At 44.8% G+C, this 20363-nt stretch overlaps 1 protein-coding gene across 14 annotated transcripts in view; it reads right to left on the bottom strand.

Moving 5' to 3' along the window:
* Positions 1 to 20363, bottom strand: part of PDE4DIP (phosphodiesterase 4D interacting protein) — a 240281-nt gene that overhangs the window by 13020 nt on the left and 206898 nt on the right. For 11 of the 14 annotated variants that reach the window (XM_068966238.1, XM_068966236.1, XM_068966239.1 and 8 more), the window contains 11 exons: positions 19223 to 19751; positions 17563 to 17798; positions 16468 to 16519; positions 15157 to 15380; positions 14383 to 14535; positions 12236 to 12421; positions 9072 to 9323; positions 7878 to 8009; positions 7072 to 7191; positions 5765 to 5954; positions 5061 to 5185 (listed from right to left, as the gene is read on the bottom strand). In XM_068966238.1, coding sequence (XP_068822339.1) covers positions 5061 to 5185; positions 5765 to 5954; positions 7072 to 7191; positions 7878 to 8009; positions 9072 to 9323; positions 12236 to 12421; positions 14383 to 14535; positions 15157 to 15380; positions 16468 to 16519; positions 17563 to 17798; positions 19223 to 19751 — 2199 coding nt within the window. The remainder of the gene's footprint in view (positions 1 to 5060; positions 5186 to 5764; positions 5955 to 7071; positions 7192 to 7877; positions 8010 to 9071; positions 9324 to 12235; positions 12422 to 14382; positions 14536 to 15156; positions 15381 to 16467; positions 16520 to 17562; positions 17799 to 19222; positions 19752 to 20363) is intronic. The other 3 variants (XM_068966232.1, XM_068966244.1, XM_068966242.1) reach the window with 2 other exon arrangements.

Genomic DNA, 20363 nt, shown 5'->3' on the forward strand with positions numbered 1-20363 from the left:
ATATCAAGCACCTTTTCTGACCACACACTATGAGATTAGAAATAAACTACAAGAAAACTGTAAAACAAAAACATGTGAAGAAAAATAACATGCTTCTAAATAGCCAATGGATCATTGAAGAAATCAAAGAGGAAATTTAAAAAATACCTAGAAACAAAAGAAAATGAAAACACAATGATCCAAAACCTATGGAACACAGCAATAAATCTTACTTAAGGAAACAAGAAACATCTCAAACAATCTAATCTTATACCTAAAGCAGCTAAAGAAAGAACAAACAAAATCCAAGGGTAGCAGAAGGAAAGAAATCAAAGATCAGAACATAAATAAATGAAATAGAGACAAAGAAAGCAAAAGAAAAGATCAATGAAATTAAAACCTTGCTCTTTGAAAAGATAGACAAAATAGATAAACCTTTAGCCAGATTCATCAGAAGAAAAGAGAAGGCTCAAATCAATAAAATTAGAAATGATAAAGAAGTTACAACAGAACCACAGAAATACAAAGGATCATAAGAGACTCCCACAAGCAACTGCATGCCAATAAAATGGACAACCTATAAGAAATGGACAATTTCTTAGAAATGTACAATCCCCCAAAACTGAGCCAGGAAGAAACAGAAAATATAAATAGACCAATCACAATTACTAAAACTGAAACTGTAATTAAGACACTTCCAACAGACCAAAGTCCAGGACCAGATAGCTTCACAGGCAAATTCTATTTAGAGAACAGTTAATACCTATCCTTCTGAAACCATTTCAAAATATTACAGAGGAAGGAACACACCCAAACTCATTCTAAGAGGTCACCATTACTCTGATACAAAACCAGACAAAGATGCTACAAAATAAAGAAAATCACAGGCCAATACCACTGATGAACATGACACAACAAAATACCTGTAGACTGAATCCAACAATACATTAAAAGGATCATATACTATGATCAATTGGGCTTTATCCCAGGGATGCAAAGATTTTTCAATATCTGCAAATCAATCAGTGTGATAAACCACATTAACAAATAGAAGAACACAAATCACATGATCATCTTAATAGATGCAGAAAAAGCTTTTGATAAAATCCAACAACCACTCACGATAAAAACTCTCCAGAAAGTGGGTACAGAGGGAACCTATCTCAACATAATAAAGGTCATTGTGACAAACCCACAGCTAACATCATACTCAACAGTGAAAAGCTGAAAAAGAAAGTATTTTCTCTAAGATCAGTAACAAGATAAGGATGTTCACTCTTGCCACTTTCGTTCAACATAGTTTTGGAAGTCCTAGCCATGGTAATCAGAGAAGAAAAAGAAGTAAGAGGAATCCAAATTGGAAAAGAAGTAAAACTGTCACTATTCGCAGATAACATGATTGTTGTTGTTTAGTTGCTAAGTTGTGTCCGACTTTTCTGTGACCCCATGGACTGTAGCCCACAGTCCTCTGTCCATGGGATTTCCCAGGCAAGAATACTGCAGTAGATTGCCAATTTCTTCTCCAGGGGATCCTTCCTGACCCAGGGGTCAAACCCATGTCTCCTGCATTGGCAAGTGGGTTCTTTACCACGTCGGGAAACCTGGTACGATTCAGTTCAGTTCAGTCACTCAATCACGTCCGACTCTTTGTGAACCCATGAACTGCAGCACGCCAGGCCTCCCTGTCCATCACCAACTCCCGAAGTCCACCCAAACCCATGTCCATTGAGTTGGTGATGCCATCCAACCATCTCATCCGCTGTCATCCCCTTCTCCTCCTGCCCTCAATCTTTCCCAGCATCAGGATCTTTTCAAATGAGTCAGCTCTTCACATCCTGTGGCCAAAGTACTGGAATTGCAGATTCAACATCAGTCCTTCCAATGAACACCCAGGCCTGATCTCCTTTAGGATGAACTGGTTATTCTACACATAGAAAATCCTAACGATGCTACCAGAAAACTACTAGAGCTGATCAATGAATTTGGTAAAGTTGCAAGATACAAAATTAATACACAGAAATATCTTGCAATTCTATACACTAACAACAAAAGGTCAGGAAGTGAAATTAAGGAAACAATCTCATTTCCCATCACATCAAAAAGAATAAAATATCTAGGTGTAAACCTACCTATGGAGGGTAAAGACCTATATTCTGAAAACTATAAGATGCTGATGAAAGAAACTGAACATGACACAAACAGATGGACAGATATAACATGTTCTTGGATTGGAAGAATCAGTATTGTTAAAATGACTACACTACCCAAGGCAATCTACAGATTTGATGCAACCCCTATAAAATTACCAATGAAATTTTGGCAGATCTAGGATAGAAATCTTAAAATTTGTATGGAAACACAAAAGACCCCAAATAGCCAAAGCAATCTTGACAAAGCAAAATGAAGCTGGAGGAATCAGGCTCCTGATTTCAGACTATACAGTAATCAAAGCAGTATGGTACTGGCACAAAGACAGATCAATAGAACAGGCTAGAAATCCAAGAAATAAACCCCTGCACCCATGATTAATTAATCAACAACAAAGGAAGCAAGACTCTACAATGTGTATAAGGTAGTCTCTTCAATAAGTGGTGCTGGGAAAACTGGATGGTTACATGTAAATGAAAGAAATTAGAAATCTCTAACACCATACACAAAAACAAACTCAAAATGGATTAAAGATCTAAATGTAAGACTGGATACTATAAAACTCTTAGAGGGAAACCTAAGCAGAACACCCTTTGACATAAATCTCATCAAGTTCTTTTTGGATCCACCTCCTAGATTAAAGAAATGAAAACCAAAATAAACAAATGGGACCTAATTAAACTTAACAAGCTTTTTCACAGCAAAGGAAACCATCAACAAAATGAAAAGACAACCCACAGCATGGGAGAAAATATTTGCAATCAATTGATTGACAAGGGATTAATCTCCAAATTATACAAACAGCTGATGCAGCTCAATGTCAAAGAAATAAACAACCCAATCAAAAAATAGGCTGAAGATCTAAATAGACATTCTCCAAAGAGGACATTTCAGATGGTCAAAAACCACATGAAAAGATGCTTAACATGGCTAATTATTAGAGAAATGCAAATCAAAACTGCAATGGGGTATTACCTTATACTGGCCAGAATAGCCATCATCAAAATATCTTCAAACAACAAATGCTAGATTGGTTGTGGAGAAAAGGGAACCTTCCTATCCTGTTGGTGGGAATTCAGTGTAGCCATAGGGAGAACAGTATGGAGGTTCCTTAAAAAACTAAAAATAGACCTACCATATGATCCACCAATCCCACTCCTGAGCATATATCTGAAGAAAACCATGCTTGGAAAAGAGACTTGTGCCCCAATGTTCACAGCATTAGTGCTTACAATAACCAAGACATGGAAGCAACCTAAATGTCCATTGACAAATGAATGATTAAAGATGTGGTGCATGTATACAATGGGTTATTACTTAGCCATAAAAAAGAATGAAATAATGCCATGTGCAGCAACATGGGTGGACCTAGAGATATCATACCAAGTGAAGTCAATCAGACAGAAAAACACAAATATAATATCACTTATATATGGAATCTTAAAAAATGAATACAAGTGAACTGATTTGCAAAGCAGAAACTGACTCACAGACTTAGAAAACAAACTCCTGGTTACCAAAAGGGAAAGGTGGGGGGAGGGATAACTTAGGAGGTTGGTATTAACATAAAATCCTCTGTAATAACCTATATGGGAAAAGATTCTGAAAATGAATGGATATATGTCTAACTATATCACTTTTCTGTATACCTGAAACTAACACATTGTGTATCAAATATACTCCAATATTTTTTTTAATTTTAAAAGAGAAAAAAAAAGAACAAAGTGTGAAGACTTACCCAAACAAATTCAGATTTTACTATAAAACTCTAACAATGAAGACAGCTTGTTATTGGTGGAAGAATGGACATATTGATTAATGGAACAGAGTGAAGAATTCAGAAATAGACTCACATATATTGGCAAGTGATTTTTTTTGCCTTGGCAGTTGTTTTTCAGTGGAGATGCTAAGCAATTTGAGGGTGGTTGTGGTGATGAAAAATCAATTGTGTTCCTATATCCTAGCAAAAAAATTACTTGGCAGTTGAAATGAAAGAAAGTGTTATCCCACACATGAGAAATATTTATGTAAAAATTAAAATATGAAAGATGAATATACCAAAAATTATAAAGTATTACTAACAAGTTATGGTCAGTTGATTGTCAACAAAGCTGCGACGGTAATTAAATGGGAAAAGGACATTCTTTGTAACAAATGGTGCTGGAAAAACTGGATACCAATATGGGGAAAAAAGAACTTTAACCTTTTTCTCACATCATATACAAAATTAATTCAAAATGGAACACAGGCCTAAACATAAGAGCAAAAACTATAAAACTTCAAGAAGAAAAATACAAGGAAATCTTCATGATCTTGAGATAGACAAAGCTTTCTTCGCTAGGACATAAAGAAAAGCATAAATAATAAAAGAAAAAAATCCGATGTTCAATAAAATCTAAAAAGTGCTGTTGTTCAAAGACACTAAAAGGATTTAGAGAAATATCTGCAAATTATTTTTCTGATAAATTAATTATACCCAGAATAAAAATGTCTTTAAAGAAAACTTTTTTCTCACTTGGGGAAAAGTCAGCTTGGGAGCTGGTTGTCTGCAACAATCGCTGCCTGGGTGATCAGAATTCGCATCTGAGAAGTTTTCAAATGATGACACCACCAGAATGGTTCTTTGCATTTTTTTTAAATCACTGTATAATCTGGACTTTGATTAACTCGTCTCAGACCATCCAGGTAGGTGAAGTTTGACTCTTATAGCCTATTTTTAAGGATCTGTAGGCTGAATCTTGCTCTTGTCACCAGCATCTGGGCTTTGTGTGTGAGTGTTCCCCCCTTCTTATTGGGATCCTCAATGACTGAGGCTTTTTCTCAGATAGAACAAAGTAAGTTCCAAGGTCTCCGGAACTCCCAAGGTAAAGACTTCACTGGAAGCTTTAGCAAGAACAAGAAGCTCACAGGGTGGGGAAGAAGGGAAAACATACCTTTCAGCCCCTTCTTGGAGTCACCATAAAGTGCCTCATAGATCTGTAGCTCTGACTGGAGGGACTGGAAAAGCTGCTGTTTCTGTTCACACTGTTGCTGCAGGAGGGCCAGCTTATGCTGCAGCCTGGCAAGGGAGAAGCAAGGGTCCACTGAGCAGGTGGATTGCCATCAGGGCAAGAGGCTCTGAGCCAACTTTTGCATCATAGAATTTTAGCCCTAGATGTCAACTGAGGTATCATGAAGACCACTGCCTTTATTTTACAGATGTGGCAAGAGAGGCTCAGAAAAATCCCTTTGCTTAGAACTGTGCTGTTAGCTATCATACCTGGGACACACTACCTGGTGTTCTTACTGCCCCACCGTGTCTTGTCATGCTGTCCAGCAGTTACAGGGTTTATGCTGGGAAGCAGCACCAAGGCTGGTGTAGACCTCCTAGGTGATGATGGGACTAATATCCTAAAACTCACTGGAAGTACTTTCTCCAGAATCTGATATGCTGAAGCCTTACATGAGGGTTTTACTCTCTCAACTTTGGAATGAAAAAGTCATTCCTAGAGAAGTCATTCCTTCTGTTCAAAGTTACCCATAAATCTGAAATAGCAGAGGGGATATTGAGGTTTCCAAAAAGGACCATTCACTGACTTGCCAATGTCCCTTTTTCTAAATCTGAAAATGGGGCCATCTTCAATGGGCTCCCTCTAACCTGGAGTCTTTCTCCTGGAGAGACAGTCGTTCCTCCTGGAAATGCAAGATCTCCTGCTGCTTCTCCTTCAGGTCTTCCAGTAACTGCTGCCGGTCTACCTTTTGGTGCTCCAGCTCCATTTCCAGCTCTTGAAGCCGGGATCGAGAGGTCAGCAGAGCCTCCCTCAGGCATTCTGTTTCCTGGGAGTGCTCTGGTAAGCAGGACACAGGAGTACTTATATTGTAGGGTCAAAGGTCAGCAGAAAGATAAGCCCAAGCACATCCATCCCGACAAACAGAACTAAGGTGAAAGGAAGGCCAGCTTATGTTGCCGGGGAGGCAAAGCCAGTGTCTGCTGTTACATCCACACACTCCAAGAAGTGGGAGCCTCTTTCTCTGCAGAAAGAGGTTGCTGCTGTGATTCAGGATGGCCCGCCTTGGTTTTAGGGAACACACTCTGCTTCCTAACTCTATTTTCTAAGTACTCACATACCCTCTATGTAATAATCCACTCGTGAGTTTTGCCAAGGATCAAGAGGCTTATGTAGAAACCTCTCTGAATGTCTTTTTCCTTTCCTGCAAGCATTATTTCATTCTGGGCTTAATCCTCTTAGCCACTATTCTTTGTCTATTTGGCTATTCAATAAATATTTGTAAATAAAAATAATTTGTGATTGAAAATACATTGATTTCATGAACTCAATTAAGGTCACCGCCCACCACCACCACCCCTGCCCTGCCCAAGCCCCATAGGAAATGATGCCTACACATGGATGCCCACTCACTAGTGTTGAGAAAGCTCTGGAAGATGTTTTTCTAGCACCTCCAGACACAGTCATGAGGACCGGGGACCAAAGAGGAGCCCTGAGTGTATAAGGAGGGAGATGGAGAGGAGACATGGGATAGCACATCAGCACGAGAGGGACACAGGGAGCTTCAGAGAGGTCTTGGAAGAACCGGAGGGGGTGTATAGGCCTCCTGCTCCTCCCTTTCCTGGGTCCAAACTAGCTGTGAGTTGTGGGGAGGTAGGACAGGCACTAACTGGTGTCTAGTTTGATAGCTAATAACTGAATTACTGCAAGTGAGTTGCACAGAAGTGGATTTCCTAAAGCTCCTCCTCCCTGGAGCCTAGGCGTCTGAAGGCCCATGGTTGGGCACTGTCAGGAAATAGCCCTTTCTAGAGTGAGAAAAGCTATGAGAGTTTGATGTTGGTGGGTCTGAGTAGCTCTGTTCTCTCCACCTCCTCTCTTTGCTTCTCCAACTGGTGATGGGTGTGGCCAGGGACGAAAGGGATACAACACTGACCAGTTTGTGGCTTTTGGCACTCACCTCTGGAAACATGACTGAGCTGAGCCTGAAGCCTGTGGTTTTCTTCCCTAAGGACTCTGTTCTCACTGGAGAGCTGAGGTGTGGACTCCAGGCCCTGACTATAGAAGTTAGAGGTTGAGCCTGTCCGGGGAAGTGCAAGCAGGTAAGTTACACATTTGGGTAACAGAGGCTCTCTGTTTGCTCATTCTCTGTCTCCAAAGACACTGTCCCAACCCAGCAGAAAACTCTGAGACTTGCGTCCTGGTGGGACGAAGTCTGCTGAGCCAAACACCTGGCTTTCCTGTGGCTCCTCTTCATGGGTTCTTTGCATGCATTTCATGTGCCCTGGGTGAGCTGTTCAGGAGGCTCTATTCCCTAAATAGCTGCTCCTGCTGCAGTGTGGACAGGTCAAGGGTGTTTGGAAAGGCCGGCCTCCCAGTGTCAGCAGCCTGGGGGAGAGTGTGGGCAGGAAGGCCACCTTGGTAAGTGGCTGTGGGAGGCTTTGCAGACCTGGCTCCACCACATGCCAATCACAGAACCAGGGCACAGAAGTCAGCAGGCAGCAAATGAGCAGCTTTAGGGTGAACAAGAAGCCAGAGGATTCTGGGGACCAGATCTGTTAGATCTGCAGTGAGGAGAGTTACTCTCTGAGCTCAGATACAGCAACAAAGGGAGGGGAATGGTCCTTGCCCCTGCCTTGCTGACTGTAAGGAGCAAGTGGAGGAAAGCAGACTACAGTGCTTTGAAATCTGTGACTCTCTTCTCTGGGGCAACCTTCAGATTCTCCCCGATTAGACCGGAAATAGGAGGCCCTGGGCCTCTCCTACCGCTTTCGCGGGCAGTGGAGCTGAGCCTGTGTTCCAGCTGCTCCCGCAGGCGGTCATTAATGCAGATGGACTCCTCCAGGCGCTGGCGCAGATTCCGTATTTCACCAAGATGCTCCTCTAGCAGGTCAGCCCCTGCAGCCACCCAGAAGGACAGGAGGAGGTGGAGATGGAGCATCCTGTCTGCTAGTGGGGCCCACTAGGGGGCCTCTGCCAGTGGCCTCTCAGCAAGATCCCTAAACATCACTGTCCTCTCTCATGGGCATATGGGAGCTCAGGTGACTTTGTTTAAAGAGTGAATTGGCTCCACCAAGATGTATACACACAGACACACACACACAGTGGAATATTGCTGCTGCTGCTGCTAAGTCGCTTCAGTCATGTCCAACTCTGTGCGACCCCATAGACGGCAGCCCACTAGGCTCCCCCGTCCCTGGGATTCTCCAGGCAAGAACACTGGAGTGGGTTGCCATTTCCTGCTCCAATGCATGAGAGTGAAAAGTGAAAGTTACTCAGCCATAAAAAATAATGAAATAATGCCACTGAAGCAACATGAATGGACTTAGAGATCGTCATACTGAGTGAAATCAGAGAAGGAGAAATACCATGTGACATCCCTTATATGTGGATTCTAAGAAGAAATGATACAAATGAACTTACTTATAAAACAGAAAGAGACTCACAAACTCAGACAACAAATCTATGGTTGCCAGGGAGAAGGTTGGGGGAAAGAGATAGTTAGGGCATTTGGGATGGACATGTACACACTGCTATATTTAAAATGGATAACCAACAAGGACCTACCATATAGCACCCAGAACTCTGTTCACGTTATGTGGCAGCCTGGATGGGAGGGGAGTTTGAGGGAGAATGGGTACATGTGTATGTATCACTGAGTCCCTTTGCTCATCTGAAACTATCACAACATTGTTAATTGGCTATACCCCAATACAAAAAAAAAAAAAAACAAAAAAAGGTTTAAAATTAAATAACCTGTCACTTTTACCCTTAAAAAAGAGTAATTTGATTTCAAACACAGGACAGCTGGTGCTAAGCAAGCCCCATGGGCCTCCTCCCATATAGGGGTGCATGTAAGGGAGTTGTAAGTGTACATGTACAGTTACCAGGGTAACTGGTAAATGTAAGGGGTTTCAAATGGTTCAGAGAAACAATTGACCTGCTCGGCTTTGTATTTACCTGTGGGTTTGGAGTTAGGCTGGTACATGGAGGAGCCTGAGGATAGGTCCCCGGATATGTTCCCTTTCTGAGGCCTCATCATGTCCCACTGGCCACTGCTGCCCAGGTACCCAGGCTCCAGGACTTGGCTTAGTTCCGTAGTGCTCCTCAGAGGACAGAGGGGCTGGGTAGGGTTGAGGTAGAGGGAAGATCTGGCTTCTGTAGGGTTGGTTGGCAATGTGGCCGGGGAAGCAGGATGAACACTGGTGACACCTGCGCAGAAGGAAACACGAGTGAGAAGCAGTAGCAGAACACAAGGATCAGCCAGGAAACGTGTGACTGAGAAGAACAGACACTGAAGGGACACACGGGCTGAGGTCCCAGTCGGCTGCGGATCACCAGTGAGATGAAGACTGACACCCAGAAGCTACAACCCTAACCCCTTGTATTCGCTAGCATGAGACACAAGAGGTAGGGGGTGAATAAAGCATCCTAAAGTCAGCCATGTGCACCAAAGGAAAGTCCTGCGGCCCTAATCCTGGCTCCTGTGATAATGCCTCATGATAGAGTCCAGGGAAGGTCCTGGGTAGAACTCCCTGGGAAAGTCAGGGGGTAACAGTGTGATGGGCCATAGCACTGAGCACACCTGTGAACAGGAATGTTTGTGTTCCTGGGAGTACTTGCTGTTCCGGAAGCCAAAGTGAGTGTGTCACTCACCAGTTTTCCCAGTTTTCCTTTGGGGTTGTCAAAAGAGGAAGGGGGCATCAATCCAGCTAGAATGGTGGCCCCAGTCACTCGAGTGAATGTTTTGCTGAGGTTGGGGGAGGTTCTGTGTGAGGTAAGGGGTGATTTGAATCTTACTCAACATGATTCAAGGAACTGAAATATCATCACTTGTATCTGAAGAGTCACGAACACTCTCCCATGGGGGAGGTAGGACCTTTCATTTCATAGGCTGATGCCTTCATAGATCCTGTGAAATCATGGGCCTTCCCATCATCTCCGCTTCTACTTAAAATTAATCCCAGCTGGGTGAGAGAGGGAAAGAAGTGAACCGGCTATAGTTCAGGATATTCACATTCAGAAGACTGTTTTCTTCCAGGGATTATCGACACGAGCAGCAGAGTAAACAGGTAGCTCTGCCTAAGAAATAGGAGTGAGGAGTGAGGTCCTGGTTTCTTCCAACCAAGCCAATCCCCTTTGAGGGATTAATGTAGTTGGCAGTTGTCAATTTTGATCCTTATTTATAACTGTTCTCAAATTTGCCTACATTCTGGAATCATCTGAGACAATGTAAAAGCAAGCACTGGTGCCTGGTTCCCCAGAGATTTGACCTTAATTGGTATGTGGTACAGCTTGTGTACTGAATGTTTTAAAATCGTCCTAGCTGATTCTAATAGGCAGGAAAGTTTGAGAAGTATTGTCAAGTATCTCCCTTTCCCCAGTTTGAAAAATACTAGATATTCATTAGGATCACTGGAAATTAAGGAGGAGGATGAAACGTGTAAGCATCCAAATTACAGTCCAGGATTTAAAAGAGACGTGTCTCCCTACCTAGTCCACACCACTTTCAACCCAACCCCACACAAGGCAAAGGGGGAAATCAGTGGTTGCTGACACTCAGCTTACTTTCTCACCAAGATCGTAGGAGGCTTCAAATCTATTAGTAACAGGGATCAGTAGTCTCATGGTCCAGTCTCCCCAGCCACACAATACAGAGCGCATGCCCTAAACCATGCAAAAACACCAGACAGACACTTGCACAAGAAGATTTTAGCTCCACAGAGACCTGAGAAGCTGCCATGCACCACTATCCACTCAGAAGCTTGGTTTAAAGCAAAGGAGGAGAGCTGATGAGCTCTTTGGAGAGGACTGTGCTTAACAAGGCAAAGAAAGGGTTACAGCCTTTCTCGCCAAGGCTGGACCATCCAAAATCTGGCCCATGGAACAGACCGGTTGTGACTCCAGTTTAACCTGCATCAGCAGACCATTTCATGCACGGTGCTCTTCTTCCTGTCTTTCCCTTTGGGCAAAGATAATGTGATAAAGCGGAAAGGCGAAGGAAAAGGAAGTAAGGAAAAGAAAAGTAGTCTAGTGAACACTCTTGCCTTTCGGCATGGAACAGATTTGTTATCCGTCAATTGTTGGTTCCAGATCTGCTGTGGTAGCATGGTAGCAAGTTCTAGTTCAGAGAGAATAGCACCTTCCTGTCATCTCTAAAGAGAGAAAAGACTTTTGCAAGGGGCCTCCAGCATTGTTCAGCTGAGCTCAGCCTGTGCTCTCAGCAGGACTGTAACAAAACCATTCTAGATGGAGAAGGTATAATGGAAACATGGAACCAAGAGCAGAAGATCCAAATTTAAGTCCATTTCTCCCCCTTACTAGTGACCTTGATCAAGTAACCTCACTCTCTGAGTTTTAGTTCTCTGCCCTGGCTCTGTCATACAAGGTAAGACCATGTTCACGTTGGTAGGTACTTAGGTTGCTATACCTGTGTAACACTGGTAGCAGAACGTAGCCTCTTAGACCTCACTGCCTGCTGGAAGGAACATGTGCTGCTGCTAAGGTCACTTCAGTTGTGTCCGACTCTGTACGACCCCATAGACGGCAGCCCACCAGGCTCCCCCGTCCCTGGGATTCTCCAGGCAAGAACACTGTGCAGACTCTCCTTAAAAATGATCTCAGTCTAGCTGGAAATCAAACTAATGTTAGAGTAGACAGTGTATCCAATTTCAGGGATATTAATGTGGTCTAAATGGGGCTCAAGCTGTACACATTCCCAGCTGTGGTCTTAGGTCATTGGACACTCTCTGTATGGTGACCATCAGTCTCTGGCCCATCCAAGCTCTTCTTTACAGGCACAGACCATGGTTACAAGGTAATTTCAAATTTCTTTCTAGTTTTTTTTAAAGCACTACTAGAGGGCAAATTCATCATATGAAGTTCTTTTCTTATTTCACATAGGAGGATCGTTAGTTACCTACTAACTGATGAAACACACATATAAGAAAGATAACAGCAAATATATTTCCAAAAACAGCAAGCGCAGCTCTCCCTCAATCGTCCACTGATAGCGTGTACCCCTGTGTTATTTTTAAAACTCTGCCATCCAGCCAAAGCCATGCAGAGACACACAGTGTGGGTCCACCATCTGCAAGCACACAAATGCAGCAGGAAGTGCTCACTTTCTCCTAACTGCTTCCGCAGCATCTGCAGCTCCTGCTGAGCCTCTGCCAAGGAGACCATGGGTGTCTCACAGCAGCCAGGGAGGGGAGGGCCAGCAGAGCTGAAAGGCAGGAAGCTGGGTGGAGCTGAGGGCAGTGGTGCCTGGGGAAGGCTAACCAGCGTGGGTATGGATTGGAAATGAAGGCCTAGAAACAGAAAGTTAGGGAGAAAGGACATAAGTCATTAGACTGAAAGGGAGAGAAAAGAATGGGTAAAAGATTGAGAAGGTGGAACTATTTCCTGACCAAGTGTCTCCTTGGGGAGTGTCTGTCATTCAATGTGGTGATGACTAAGAAGGCCAAGGGGGAGCACAGCTACCCAAGAGGCTGACTTATCTCACTCCCTCCTTCCTCTCCCCTGCCAGGGCTATCCTGCATTCACATTCTATGCTCATCTTGAAAACAGCTGGTTATAAAAAGGCAAGGTAGCATTACCATAGCTCAGGCAGCCGTGAGAGCCCCATCCTAGCCACCCGGGCATGGCAAGTCAGGATGGCTCCGCCTGAGTGCTCTCAGGGGCCCTGGGGTGCTGCTGCCAGCATGGGCCAGTCCTGATCCCCATGACAAGACTCCCCCACACCTAGAACTCCTGAAAGCGACAGGACTCGCCCTATGGAGGACAGGAGTAGGCTAGGAGGGTGGGGACGCTGGCATGACTGAGGCATGAAATTCAAGGCTGATGGAAGCAAATGTGAGAATCCCAAACCACCGTGCTCATTCACCAAAGGAAAAATAAAAGCCTTGGCAAACTGACTTAGACACAGTGGCATGCAAATCTGTCTGGACATTCAAATAGTTTAAGAAAAATGCTTAATGTATGTGGATTCTTCCATCCTTGATGCAAACCTACTGAATCATAAACTCTGGCAGAAACTTTTTTAAAAGAAAAATCTTCACAGGTGATCATTATGCAGCCCATCTATAGACTTCAGGAAGCCTGGGAAGTTTGAATCTCTCTCTTTTTCCTAAAAACAGCTAAAGGGCATGTAGTCCACAGAGGGAGCAGAAACCAAGACGTCTAGACTTGTGGAGACTGTTTCACACAGAGGACAGTGATCACATTCTGAAAAACATACCTTATCCCAGGATGCTGACATAGTATCAAAGCAGTACAAGACCCCTGAATTACCAAGTGTCACAGCCCAGGCCTCCTTCAGGGAGGCATTCTGATTCTAAAACCTTCGACCTTCTGCTCTTTTTAATCCCAAAGCATTCACAGAGATGTCTACAGTGCTTGGCAAATGGTTTTTCCCCATGATTTCCTGGTTTACCTGGAAATTTAGGCCCAGAAACTTTGAGCCCAGAAAGAGTTGGACACATTCTTTTCCTTAAGATTTGGTTGACTTGCTCTCAAGAGAGACAAGGACAGCAGAAGAAAAGTGTCATTCTTCTGTAGGCATCTCTACTGAATGCAGCCTCACCGCAACCACACTGAAGGCAGGCAGCCAGCCCGTTTTGTTGGGGGGCAGCCGGTGAGAATAAGGTTTGCCTGTCCTGTGCCATTGCTAGTGTGGAGCTGTGATTGGATAATACACTCCCTGGTAACTAACCTGAGGCAGGTAAATGAAATATACAACTCTGTCGGTCCAAAATATATACCATATCAAGGACCACCAACCCATTCATAAAACCATGAAAGATAATGTAACGTGAACAGAATCCCTTCTAAGGATACTGAAGCATCCTTAGCTATGAAGGAAATAGTCCCACCACCTACAGAGGCTCCTCTGCAGATAAAATGGGGAAAACATACAAGGGAGCAGCAGAGGGAAATTTCTTTTTGCTCTCTGGCTACAATAATCCTGAGAGAAACATTTTGCCTCTTTGATTCCCAGGGTGAAATGAGAGAAAGAAATGAAGATGATTCTCTTAAAATGATTAGCCAATGACTGGTCAAAATTGGTATGCAGATCAAAGTCTGATGTGGATTATTTATTTTTCTACAGTAGTTAAAGACTAGTCAGACCCTATTCGTGAATTTAAATGGTCTCTTGATTTTTATCTAGGATCCAATGTATCTAAGCTCCTAATGGTGCTTTTCTTGTCCCTGAAGAAAAGTCAAAGCTGAGTGAGGAGATGAAGCCCCTGCCCCATTGGCTAGTGCATACCTGGATGGGCCTGGCTGGCCTCGTTGGGGGGATTCTGGGGAGCTGGGAAGCTGATAGGGTTGCTGCTGGGTTCGGCCTTAACCCTCTGAGATGAACTGGTTGCTGATGGTTTGGAAGACAGTACAGCAGAATGACTCGAATGATGGATGGAATCTACAAAACCCATGAATGAAAGAACATGTTTGGTATTCTACAAAGAACTGGAATCTGATCTTACAATTTAACCAGGGCAGAGCCTTGTTTTCAGGGAAAGCACCAAGCACAAGCACTGTGAGCAGCTTTCATTCCTTATTTGCAGACTGCTCCTTCAGTGAGAAAAGCCACCTGAGAGGTAACAGTGGGGCTCAGAGCTGGGAACCAAGACAAAGGCACCTCCAAAGATACCAGGCAAGTGCAGCAGCATATGTGGACACCCAAGGAAACTCAGGGGTTCAGGAGCTGCAGCTGGCTGGAGGGATACGACATCCCATCTTAACGAAGGAGACCAATCAGACAGATTGTGTGCCCAGGAGGCAGTGGGGAAGCAAAAGTCTCCATCCTGTTCTCACTCTTCCCACTGTGATCTGCCTGGTCCAACAGCATCCAGGTGAGAGTGGAGACCCAGTGACAGGGTCAACTCGTAGAGTCAGGAGCAAAGCAAAGGTCCTGACCCACTGGGGCCTATGTTTGGCATGGTTCAGCCTGACACAGGCCAAGGTGTATCTATAAAGCCGGGATGTGGAAGTCTCCTCTCAGCCTAGAAAAAGGTGGTTCCACTCAGAAAGTGGAGGCTACCTGAGTGACCAGGTGAAGCTTTCTTCTCTTCATAGTGTGTGTACTCGCTGGCGATGTCCATGTCAGAGCAGGCTTCCAGCTCATCAGACAAGAAGGAGGAGCTGCTGGGAGAGCGCTGAGAGTCAGACAGGGCATGGCTGCTGCACGGCGTGAGCGAGCGGGCGTCCAGCTTGGCCTGCAGGACTTCAATCACTTTCTCCTTCTCCTGCAGCTCCCTGCTAAGCCTAGTGGGGTGAAGGAGGACAACAGGGGAAGCCAGAATCACTGGATGAGCTAGTCCTTATGAGGAAAACTACCTAAGTCAAGGGGACCGTGCCTGCAAAGAATAAATGAAATTACCCATCTCTGGTTTAGGAGTGAGAAGGAGGCCGGGTGCAGAGGGAGGGGGAGCAAGAGGTGCCCAGTGCACTGGCCACACGATACACTGAGGACTTGCAGAGGCTCAGCCAGCTCTCTAAGGCACTGCTGCTCCAAGTGTGGTCCCCAGGACAGCTGGAGTCCGAGAACTCCTGGTTCCCGGTCTCCAACCACGTAAGTACAGAAACAGATGGTGAGCACCGAGAAACACAGCAGTGTGGCATCCTCACAACATCCAAGAGTACGTAAGTAGAATCATCTGGTTGATTAAGGTACAGACCATGTGTGTGTCTATGATAGATTAGAGAGAAAAACAAAATCCTTTGTTCTTCACCGCAGATATTTGGAGGAGCACTGAGTGGTCTAAAGCATACTCATGACACAAAGGGATTTGAACTAGTAACTACAAAGAACTCTGAGCCTGAACTTTATTGCACATAATAAGAAAATATGCAGTGACTCATTGGAAACTGGTTTCCAAGGCACTGTAGCCTCCCAAGATCTGCAACATTGAGGAATTTTATTAGGAACTATAATACAATTCTTTTTTTCCCAAGGAAACTGTGTGGCCACTAAACTAGCTGCTAACTCAACTTGGGGGTAAGCCAACTTGGCAAAAAGCACACTGTGTGTTTAAACACACAGAGTTGGGGAGCAGAGGAGATCCTCGGGGTGCTAAGGACCCTTGAAATCTGGTAAGTTTACTTTTAGGTCAGACTGACTCTAGGTTACTAAGCCTCGAGAATCATTATACAAATAGAAATCAACAGAATTCTATCAAAAGAGTGTAAAGAATTAAGCTAAAAAAAACAGGAAGGTGTTTCACGAACAAATGAATTCATTACAATCAGTACTTTCCATACCCCCTCCCCACTTCCGACTTGTGAAGTTGCAGCCCTCCTTGATCCCTTAGGCCTTGTTCCCAATTTCTTTACCAGATTCTATCTGAATTACCTCAGAGCCAGTGGCTCGAGTCCAGCTTGATCTTTCTCACTTTTATGATCCTCTGCAAACCAAATTCAGAAAGAAACAGTAAGAAATTAAACAGGTCTCACTTTACACATTACAAGTACAAGAGCCTATTCAAGCACAAAATAGTGACCACTTTATGTGTGGTCAGGACATGTGGAAGAATTAATCTCGAGACCTCAGGCTGCATTTTTAGAGAACAGACCTGCAGGATCTCTAGCACTCGCCAGGCAGAACCTCCCTGACCTGGCAATCACCATCATGACTGCCTCTGCCCCAAATCAATGCAAAAAAAATTCCAAAAGGCACTTGGCCAGATTCCCTCCGTAACATACCAGGCTCCAAGCCTGCCACAGAATGACTCCCAGGTGAGAGCTCTGTGTCCCCTCATAGCTTTCACATAGAACCTGCTTTTGCTTTGAGGAAGTGACCAACAACCCTGTCCCACCTCTGCACCTGCCACTGGGATGTGGGCTGGTTGGCCCCCAAAACTGATCCTGCTGTGCCCCCTCAGGTGCTCTCAGGAAATTCTAAGTAAAAGACTCTAACTCTGACCAATATTCCTAGCCTGTGTACTGTGATGTTCAGTGCCCATGTTCAAGTGGGCATGGTGCTGTCCTTTATCTCTATTTGAATTATATTCATGTGTGATGCCGGGCAATAGGGGAAGAAACAAGAGATGTCAAAGATTTCAAAAGTTAAGCCATTTGCCCACAGAGACTGAATGGTAGCATCAGGCTAGAGCTTGTGTCCTGCAGTTCTCAATTCAGGCCTCTTTTTATTGCCATGAAGTCCTCCCAGCCCTCCTCCCTTTCTCCCCCAACACTGGATGAACTCAGCCTCCTTTCCCAAACGGCACAGTCCATAAATGATGACATTTCTACAGTTGCAATCACGGCCTCTCCGACCCTGTGCTTCCTCCTCTGTGCGGCCCACCAACCAGTCCTGATCTCATAACGGCCCCCAGGAATGAAGCAGAAGCAGGACTTGGGTTAACAGCTGTGGTGGAGGTGAGGTGGGCACCTGGGGCTGGGCTCTGGGAGTCACTGAGAGGGTCCCAAAGCCATGAGGCCGACTTACTGGTGCTGAGTTTGCTGGTGAGCCTTTCTGTCAGCTGGCTGCCCTGGGCGAGCTGCTCCCGGAAGCTCTGCCCCAGGTAGTAGTCAATGTCGTTGCTCCTTAGGAGGTCCTCGAAAGACTTCACCGTGTCTTTCGAGTGCTGAGTGAGAAGATAACAGATACCTCTCCCTTCCCGTATTTTCTGACGTAGGTAGGATAGTTCTCGGGCCTGGTCCTGAATCAGGGAATCATATTTCCTAATGAATGAAAGAAGAGGAAAGAGTAAGAATGGAAGATTAAGCTATGGGGGCTTCTGTAGAGATTTCTGTAAGAGCATCTCTAAGAATTCCTCAGTTTATGCTGAATTCTGGCACCAAAACCAAAGGATGTGTTTAAGAGTAAATTCTGTTCTGACAAACTTGCATCAAACAACATGGCACAGCACCATTCCTCCACTGTTTACTATACATTAGTCATGTGCCAAAAGTGAAAAATAAGTTCTGTGGGGGTAAATACCGTGCTGTATTTTACTTCCCTTACAGCACCAATACAGTGTGGGCTTATAGTTGATAATAAATGACAAATATATTTATTGAGTAGGTACTCAATAAATACTAAAAATCCAAATAAGTCCTTTCATGTCTTTTACTTCAAAGACCATCTATATCACGGCAGGCTGTATTTTGCAAAGACGGCCATTACTCGAGCTCCCGTTCCACATGCTTGGCTACAGTGTGGCTGTGCCCCTCTTTCATCATTAGGTGGAAGTCATTCTCTACCTCCTCAAATCTGTGTGGGCTCTGTGACACTGCGCCAAGTCCAGGAATCACTCTTAATTCACCGGGCAACTTTTACTTCCAGACTCTTGGAAGCCAGCTACCATGCTGAAGTGAAACTACCCTGAGACCACCACTATGAGAGGCCCAGGCCAGGAGGACAGACCCCGGAAGACAGGAAGCCACATGCAGAAAGAGAGAAGCCAGGGAGCACTGTACCACCAGACACGTGAATGAAGAAGCCGTGTCTAGCCAGACAGTGACTCCAGCCCCAGCCATCATCTGACAGCATGAGAGACCCCAAGTGAGAGCTACCCCTACTAAGCCCAGCCATTCACATAAATTACTGTTTGAATCCCCTACTTTGGGGTAGTTTGTTACTCAGCATAGATAACCTGGATACCGAAATGGACATCTAGTCCAGTGTTTTTCAACACAAAGTATCAATAACAATAATAATTATGGCAAATAGGGTTGAGAGCTTTAATATGTGCTAGGCATTATTATAAGTACTTGGATTAATTCATTTAAACCTAATAACCACCCTTTGAGATAGGTTTTCTTATTATCCTCATTTAATAGATAAAGAAACAGGCTCAGGAAGACTAAGGAGGCTTGCATAGACTGTAAGTACTGGAGCTAGGATTCAAACCCAGAAGGTCTGCCTCCAGTTTTACTACTTGTATGAAGACATTCCTAAGAGGAAATCCCAGGGACCTGGTATCTCCCAGCAGGGGTCATGTGTCCTTTCTTAACACCCAGGGCTACCTTTGAAATAGGTCCTCTCTGACTGCCCCAGTGGGTTCTCTCTTCTACCTGCCTGGGCTTCCCTATTTCACACATAAACTTTGACATAAACTTAGACATCTTCAATCAAGCAATGATCCACAGAGCACCCTCCTTACCCAGGCCACGAGGCAGATCTCAGCTCCTCAGCCAGCTTCCCTTCTGTCCCAGTTTTTGGGAGCTGGGCTTCTAGCTGGGACACCCTCTGGATCAGACTCTCCAGATCCTTTTTAGCTTGAAGCCCTGGAGGGTAGAAAGCCCCAGCGCCATCAGACAGCCACCCCTCGTCCTCATCAGTGACACTGTGCGGTGAAGATCCCTCTAGGGCACCAACGGCCTTCAGCTTTCGGGGTCTCTCCAGACTAGATGAATAATCGCTTGTAACTGAGAGGGACCGAACCCGGCTCTTCAGGTTCTGAATGACCTTGTTGGCGTTCTGCAGCTGGGCCTTCAGATCTTTGATGTCCTTACGTAAGACAGAGATGTCTTCTGACTTTCCGTATGCCCGGAGCTCCTCCTGCTTCCCTAGTTGGCTGTCCAGGGGCTTCTTCCCAGGGGGGCTGGCCATTGTGGAGCCCAGGTGTCCCTGCTTGGAGCACAGCCCCTCCATCAAGACTGTTTCCCTGAGGCTGTCGTGCTCCTCACACTCTGAGAAAAGACAAAGACATCCTCCTGAGTGAAGCTGGACATGCTGCTGAGGCCATGCCCTTCAAGGTCTTGAGGACAATAATTACTAGAACAAAAGTTAAAACAGTACTTTATTCAGTGCTGGCACTGTGCTAGCCTCCAAATGCTGTATTTCTTGTCCTCCAAGAGCCCTGCAAGTCAGGTGTGGTCACCTTCTATTTTACTCAGTGTTTTTCTCCTCAATTTCAATTTGGTGGATGTCCCTATAGCTAAAGTGCTTTTATAACAGAAAAACACTTTTTTTAGATGTTCAGTTTGCATATCCCCCTGATAGTTCAGTTGGTATCCGCCTGCAATGCAGGAGACCCTGGTTCAATTCCTGGGTCAGGAAGATCCGCAGGAGAAGGGATAGGCTACCCACTCCAGTATTCTTGGGCTTCCCTTGTGGCTCAGCTGGTAAAGAATCTGCCTGCAACGTGGGAGACCTGGGTTCTATCCCTGGGTTGGGAAGATCCCCTGGAGAAGGAAAAGGCTACCCTTTCTAGTATTCTGGCCTAGAAAATTCCATGGACTGTATAGTCCATGGGGTCTCAAAGAGTTGGACATGGCTGAGCAACTTTCACTGACTCACTC

The sequence above is a fragment of the Capricornis sumatraensis genome, chromosome 2 (assembly GCF_032405125.1).
Source record: "Capricornis sumatraensis isolate serow.1 chromosome 2, serow.2, whole genome shotgun sequence".
In the NCBI taxonomy this organism is placed as follows: domain Eukaryota; kingdom Metazoa; phylum Chordata; class Mammalia; order Artiodactyla; family Bovidae; genus Capricornis; species Capricornis sumatraensis.